Source organism: Sardina pilchardus, chromosome 15 (assembly GCF_963854185.1).
Source record: "Sardina pilchardus chromosome 15, fSarPil1.1, whole genome shotgun sequence".
Taxonomy (NCBI): domain Eukaryota; kingdom Metazoa; phylum Chordata; class Actinopteri; order Clupeiformes; family Clupeidae; genus Sardina; species Sardina pilchardus.
Genome location: NC_085008.1, coordinates 2600570 through 2608501, shown reverse-complemented (window position 1 = coordinate 2608501; position 7932 = coordinate 2600570). Strand labels below are relative to the sequence as shown.

The window sequence follows — 7932 nt, the reverse complement described above, 5'->3', positions numbered from 1 at the left end:
GGTTGGGTAACTGTGCTGTGCTGTGCTGTGCTGTGCTGTATCAGATGGTGGGCCTGAGGTGGTTGGGTACAGTAGCTGTGCTGTGCTGTGCTGTGCTGTGCTGTGCTATATCAGATGGTGGGTCTGAGGTGGTTGGTAGCTGTGCTGTGCTGTGCTGTGCTGTGCTGTGCTGTGCTGTGCTGTGCTGTGCTGTGCTGTGCTGTGCTGTGCTGTGCTATATCAGATGGTGGGCCTGAGGTGGTTGGTAGCTGTGCTGTGCTGTGCTGTGCTGTGCTGTGCTGTGCTGTGCCGTATCAGATGGTGGGTCTGCACAGATTGAAGTGGCGCTGGGTGGAAAACGTGCCAGCCAGCCCACATGGCCAGAGAGATAAGAAGATGATGAACCTCTCCTTGGATGAGACGACGGGGGGAGTGTGTGTGTGTGTGTGTGTGTGTGTGTGTGTGTGAGTGTGTGTATGTATGTGTATGTGTTTGTCAATACTATGTGTGTTTATGACTGTGTGTGTGTGTGTTTGTTTTGTTTCTGAATGTTTTGTGTGTTTGTGGCTGTGTGTGTGTGTGTGTGTGTGTGTGTGTGTGTGTGTGTGTGTGTGTGTGGTTGAGTGTGTAGTGGGGAAATGAGAAGTTAGAGAGGTGGAAACGATGTCAACAGAGGCCATAGCATTCCAGCATCTCAGCGGATAACCCAAGTGAGAAGAAATAGCCAGTGTCCATTTCTGTGCTTACTCAAACCACTCGATGGGAAGATCAATCTAAATCTATCAGGTCTGAAGTGAACTCTTCCAGAATCCATCAAACTTAGGGCAAGCACTCCTGGCACAACACCGACAGACACACACACACACACACACACACACACACGCACGCACCACACACACACGCACCACACACACACACGCACCACACACCCTCTGCCTCAGGGCTCTTCCCCTCGTACGCCTTTCTTCTTCAAAACAAAAAGACAGAGAAAAGTTTCTCTTTCTCTGTTTTGTTTTGTAGCCCAGGTTGGTAATGGACCTGTCGGATGAGTAATAATGATGAATTTCTCCAGTGGAGGAGCGAATGCAGGAGAGAGGGATACACGGAGGAGAGGAGAGAGGGAGGAGAGAGAGGAGCGAGGGAGAGAAAGAGAGAGGGACTCAGAGGAGAGAAAGGCTCACAGGGGAGAGGGAGGGGTGGCAATGTTGGGGACAGGAAAGAGAGAGAGGGATGGTGGTGGTGGTGGAGAAGGAGGACAGGAGAGAGGGAGGAGAGGAGAGAGGAGAGAGAGAGGGATGGTGATGGTGGTGGAGGAGAAGGAGGAGAGGAGAGTGGGAGGAGAGGAGAGAGGAAGGAGAAGAGAGAGGGGGTGGTGGAGGAGAGAGGGAGGAGAGGAGAGAGGGAGGAGAGGAGAGAGGGGGTGGAGGAGGAGAGGAGAGTGGCTCACGGAGGAGAGAGGAGAGGAAGTGACATCAGCTCCGCTGAGAAAGCACAGAGATTATAACTGTGACACCCAGTAATAAATCACAAGATGCTAAAGAGGCAGCTGGAGACGGAGAGAGAGAGTAGAGTGCACTGTATGTGTGTGTGTGTGTGTGTGTGTGTGTGTGTGTGTATATGAGAGAGAGAGAGAGAGAGAGAGAGAGAGTGGAGTGCACTGTATGTGTGTGTGTGTGTGTGTGTGTGTGTGTGTGAGAGAGAGAGAGAGAATGTGACAGCAGCAAGTGACAGACAGAGAGAAATAGAGAGAGAGCATGTCTGCGCAAGACAGACAGAGAGAGAGAGAGAGAGAGAGAGAGAGAGAGAGAGAGAGAGAGAGAGAGAGTTGTCGTGGGAGAAGCAGGTCCTATCTTCACGTGTGTCCTACAGTGTACTGTATGCGATGGCTGAGCTCTGCTCTGAGGCCTGTGTGTGTGTGTGTATGTGTGTGTGTGTGTGTGTGTGTGTGTGTGTGTGTGTGTGTGTGTGTGTGTGTGTGTGTGTGTGTTTTCTCCTGTGCAACAACACAGAGCACAGGCTGGCCTGTATTCATCAGTCCCTCATCAGTCCCTAAACACACACACGCACGCACACACACACACACACACACACACACACACACACACACACACACACACACACACACACACACACACACACACACACACACACACACACACACACACACACACACACACACACACACACAGGAGAAGCACTGCAGCCACCACATGCAGGCCAAAGTCCATTAGCACAGCATCTCTAAAACACAACACTCAATATGGCCACGTCATCACACACACACACACACTCACACACTCAATATGGCCACGTCATCACACACACACACACACACACACACACACACACACACACACACACACACACACACACACACACACTCAATATGGCCACGTCATCACACACACACACACACACACAATATGGCCACGTCATTTTCATGGTGGCCAGGCAATTTGTGGGATTGAGATAATTATTATGAGTTGATAACACAGCGGCTGATTGGTGTTGTTGTCCATATTTTTCAGCGGCCCGGTAGAGCGTGTTATTCACGCCGCGGCGCCGCATTAAAAAGGGAGAAAAAACGGCATAAAGCACGCCGCAGCTGAACCGGTCGTCCTGAATCACGTCGACACACACACACACAAACACACACACACATCCTGAATCACGTCGGCCGGTCTGGGCTCGCCATAAGACACACACACACACACAGGCGCACACACACACACACACACACACATCCTGAATCACGTCGGCCGGTCTGGGCTCGCCATAAGACGCACACACACACAGGCACACACACACACACACACACATCCTGAATCATGTCGGGCGGTCTGGGCTGGCCATAAGTCTCGCGGGTTCATAACTCAGCTCCTCCATAAATTCACACTGCACTGGCTGCAGCACTTTGCAGCGGCTGCGTGTGTGTGTGAGCTTTATTGTCATTAGAGAGGCTTGAGTCATTTAACGCATGCGTTACTTGCTTTTGTGCTGATACGCATCCAACTGAGGTCATGGTTAAAGCACACTACCGGATGAATTATTTCGAGACAATCTTGTGAATTAGTTATGCTGCTCGGCGCTCGATAAATCACTCCGTAAAACTTTCGAGCCACTCATCCAACTTCTCTTCAGCGGAGAACGTTAATTGTGTTTTCTGATGAACTTCATCCAAGACTGCAGTTGTGTTGATCTTGCATATCATCATAGTTCAGAGAGGTCACACTGGGGTGCGTGTGAGAGAGTATGTGTGTGTGTGTGTGTGTGTGTGTGTGTGTGTGTGTGTATGAGTATGTGTGTGTGTGTGTGTGTGTGTGTATGAGTATGTGTGTGTGTATGAGTGTGTGTGTGTGTGTGTGTGTGTGTGTGTGTGTGTGTGTGTGTGTGAGAGAGAGAGAGAGGGGAGGGGGGAGCAGTTGAGTATGGGAGTTGTTGATCTGAGGGCCATCTGGGCTGACAGGGCATTTTATTCAGCGCTGGCGTATTTCATTCTGCTCTCTCTAGTGCTGTGCCATTATTTATGCAGCGCCATGTCAGCTCAAAGCACCGCCATACCGCACCGCTCCACACCCACACCGCACCCGCACCGCACCCGCACCGCACCCGCACCGCACCCGCACTGCACCCGCCCGCCGCCCAGCCTCACCACTGCTCTCCGCACAACCGTAAATGCAGGATTACAACAAAATAATAATCATACACAGAAATATGCCCGATGCTGATGACGTCCATTGCTGAATGAAGGTCAGAAACTGTTTTTTTTTTTCAGATGCAGTGTCCACAGCTAAAAGCCTAAAACACAAAGCACAGGGGTGCCTAATCCAGCCTCCCATTAGACTTCATAAGGGAGAGTACATGTACAGTAAAAGGCCTCTGATGCATTAATCTCGGGGCTGAGAAACAAACACACTGTCAGGCTGTTAGGGTGGGAACACGGCAGATGAATATTCATGAGGTGGGGGTGGGTGGGGGCACATGATGAGGAATGGAGTGTGGCAGATTAAAAGCTGACATAATGTTTCCTTGAGGTTACTGTCAGCTCGCTGTGTGTCAGTGCGCTGCCCTTGTTTGTAAATATAAATGGCAACACAACACACAGGAGCAATGTTGCGCTAACCACCGGCAAACCAATCGCTGTTATGTGATGTCATCAACGTGAGTCTTCCCTCCCTGTTCAAAATGTTCCTCCCGAAATCAACATCTTTTCAGCTCTGTGTAGGTAAGTCATTGCACTGTTTTTCTTCTCAACAGTTTCCCATGTAAAATAAGTGACTCAATGTTGCGCTAGCCACCAGCTAACTGTGGAGCAGTCTTGCGCTAACCACCAGCTACAGTAACTCTAGAAAAATTTTGAGCTAACCACCAGCTAACTCTCAGAGGGGGTCATCCCTATGTTCCCCGGTCGCAATACATACATATTTATTTGGGAAAAGTGGGGACCATACTGTAGGTCCCATACAAAGTGACGAACACAGGAACATAGAGTGAAGCTCCAGTTCAGCTACACCACAAGTCCTGTTCACTCACTGCTGTTACAAGGGCGCAAACACAGAAGACACTTGTTTACAAATGTTTACCAAAACTGCTTGTTGAATAAAGTACCAAATCATTCTTTATAGAGGACTTTGGCCACGGCCTGCTGTCTGAGGAAGAGACAGACTGTACAATGTGCACTAAGCTGCTTGTGGACAGGTGTGTGTGTGTGTGTGTGTGTGTGTGTGTGTGTGTGTGTGTGTGTGTGTGTGAGGTTTAGAGGAACAAGCCACATTTTTTAAGAAGTAGCTGATATGCAGTCTACTCCAGAATTAGATAAGGATACATACTGTACCCTTGTATTATCTTCTCTGTGTGTGCAATAAATAACTCAGGCTGACACTATTAGCCTAGCTTAGCATAAGTTCCAGTTAGCCTAGCTTAGCATAATTGACTGGAAGTGGGTCGTTCCATTTAGCTACGGTATATGGGGGTCATCCATATGTTCCCCGGTCGCAACACATACCGGGGACACATGCAGTAGGACCCTTTTTGGGAAAAGCAGCAGGGAACCCTTTTTTAAAATAAAAGAAGGGTCCTACTGTATGTCCCCCAGTTCCATACAAAGTGGGGAACATAGGACCCGGGGAACATACTGTAGGTACGCTCCCGTCTGACACTGTTAGCCTAGCTTACAGTAGCATACTTCACTGGATGTGGGTTGTTCCAGTTAACCTATAGCTCCCGTTTAGCTATAAGCTAGTTATAGGCTAACTGGAAATACCCACTTTCAGCTAATTTCCCACAAGTTGATGTGTTCTTCTAAATGTTGGATCCCAAGAGAGAGTCTTCCGTGCACTTAGTGTATGTCCACCAGTGGTGGACAGTAACGAAGTAGGCTACATGTAATTCGTTACAGTACTTAAGTAGCATATTGATGTATCTGTGCTTTACTTAAGTATTTATATTTGGTGAGACTTTGTACTTTGACTTTACTACATTTTTAAGTGAAAATTCGTACTTTTACTCCGTTATATTTATGAAAACCCTCTCGTTCCATTTTTTGCCAAAATGGTTAACATTACTGCAAACTAACACTCTTCTTAGAGAACGTTTACATTTACAATGTCAATATCAATGTTACATAGAGATGAAAGCCTACTCTTTGAAATCTCTATTGCAGCAAATCTAATTTACGCGTTTGTTACTCATAACGTTACTCATAACATAATTGGGAACGTGTGAGCATGCATGAAAGGGAGAGAGTGCATTGATAACTGATATCTCCGCTTTATAAAGGGCAGCCGGCAAGTCTTAAAATGACAGTGTACCATTTATAAATTAATCAAACAGCATCATAGTTCTTAACAAATGTATTTTCTACAACAAAATTACGTTGTCATTATTATCATAATGGGGGGGGGGGGGGGGGGGGGGGGGCTAAGGACACCAATTCTCTTTGTGATTGAAGAATGTATCGTAAATAAATAAATGTTCCTCCTAAATGCTAGGGGGAAGGAAGTATTTGAGCCCCTATGTAACCCTATGGGAATTTAACACAGGGGCAGGTAGATTTTTATTTTTAAAGGACAGCTATTTCATGGATCCAGGATATATGCATCCTGATAAATTCCCTTTTCCCATTCCCTTGGTCGTTGGAATTAAAATAGCCCCACATCATCATACCCTTCACCACAGCTAGAGATTGGCATGGTGCTTTTTCCAGTATAGGCTTGCATTGAGCTCAATGAGCATCAAACAGGCAGGCTAATAGGCCTACTGGAAAAACTACCATGGCAATCTGTTTGTTTGCAGTTTGATTTTTACTCATTTTTTGAATTAAGGCATTAAGATCAATTGTCAAATGATGATTTTATATTTCTTTTTTTGGGCAACTACAGCATGGTATCAAATACATGTTCTCCCCACTGTAGATAGCTTCTAAGCAAATAGAGAAATGTAAGAAACTATTTGAAGAGTGGCATTAGTAGTTCACCTTATATACCGGTAAGCTGATTTAGCAGGAGCTTTGATGTGGAAATGATAAATTATAATTATAATTAAGCCATTAGAACCATAATTCATTGAAGTACTTTTACTTTTAATACTTAAGTATATGTGAAGGCAAATACTTTTATACTTCTACTTAAGTGAAAATTCAAAGTGGGTACTTTCACTTTTACTCAAGTAATATTTGACACAAGGTATCTATACTTTCACTTAAGTACATAATAAATGTACTTCGTCCACCACTGATGTCCACTTGGCTCAGCCAGAAGCCCCACTGCAGGCCGGATATAACTAGCAGACTAGCAGACACGGACCTGTGAGGGGTTCTCAACTCCGCTCTCAAAGCCTGGACATGTGCAATGGTGGCCAATGCTTGCATCAGTGGGCTTTGGCTGTTTCCCCAGCACACCCACTTCTGGAGCCTCAGGCTGCAGACTAGCGTCCTCCACAGGGCTGGCTACTCAAGCCCCACACTACCAGCGGCTACTCTGCTTTACCATCACACACACACACACACACACACACACACACACACACACACACACACTACAGACTAGCATTCTCCACAGGGCCGGCAACTCAAGCCCCCACTACCAGTGGCTACTCCTCCTGTACCATCACAGATAAGAGGAAATATGCACTGTCTAGTCTGGAGGGTGGTTGTGAGCGCAGACACACTCTTTCTCTCGCTATATTTCTGTCTCTCTCTCTCGCTCACTCTCTCTCTCTCCCTCTCTCTCCTTCTGTCTCACACACACTCTATATCCATCTCTCAGTGATCTCACAGACATAGCAATTGAACATCAGCCGTCACTGTATCAGCAGATCTTGCCAACCCACCACTGAAACGAGCCTGACACAGTGGCACTGATTGCCATTGCCATGCCTCCTCCCTTTTTCACACAGTGACATTAAACTAGTTTTATTCTTTACTAGGGACAGTTGGTGGTATTTGTTTTAATGATGTATGATGTTATGGCTTGCAGTGTTTATCTATTTTAATGTGAAGTAATTGTTGCCTAACTAATCGCCCTTATCCTGCCAGCACTTGTGGTCCTGATTCTGAACAAGTACATAAGTCGAGTGCTGCAAATAAAAATCATAGTCTAACTTTGGCACTGGGTGTGAGTGTTCTTAAGTGTGTACCACACTTCCCTTATCAACAAGTCCTATGGGATTAAGGCCGGTGCCCACCGGACACGCCGTTCAGCGGGGTGGGTTTGACGCGCAGGATTTTTAGAACAGTTTTCTACCCCTGTGCGGCTGCTGCGCGGCAGACGTTTCTAGTGGGCTTTGCTCCGTTAAAAACAATGGAGGTCTCATTTTTTTCTTGTCGCGCAGATAGTTCAGAGTACTGTATGTAACGCTTTATTTTAGTTAACAATGTAGCCATCGCACCTCAGGTACACAGATTATAACTGTGTGGGATGACTCCAACATTCCCCGTGATTTGACATGTCACCA

At 46.8% G+C, this 7932-nt stretch overlaps 1 protein-coding gene across 1 annotated transcript in view; it reads left to right on the top strand.

Annotated features, from left to right (window-relative positions):
- Nucleotides 1–3515: 3515 nt before the first annotated feature.
- The window catches only part of LOC134102353 (uncharacterized), a 46708-nt gene continuing 42291 nt past the window's right edge, over nucleotides 3516–7932 (top strand). Inside the window, exon 1 of the mRNA XM_062556436.1 lies at nucleotides 3516–3650. Within this exon, the coding sequence (XP_062412420.1) occupies nucleotides 3516–3650 (135 nt within the window). The remainder of the gene's footprint in view (nucleotides 3651–7932) is intronic.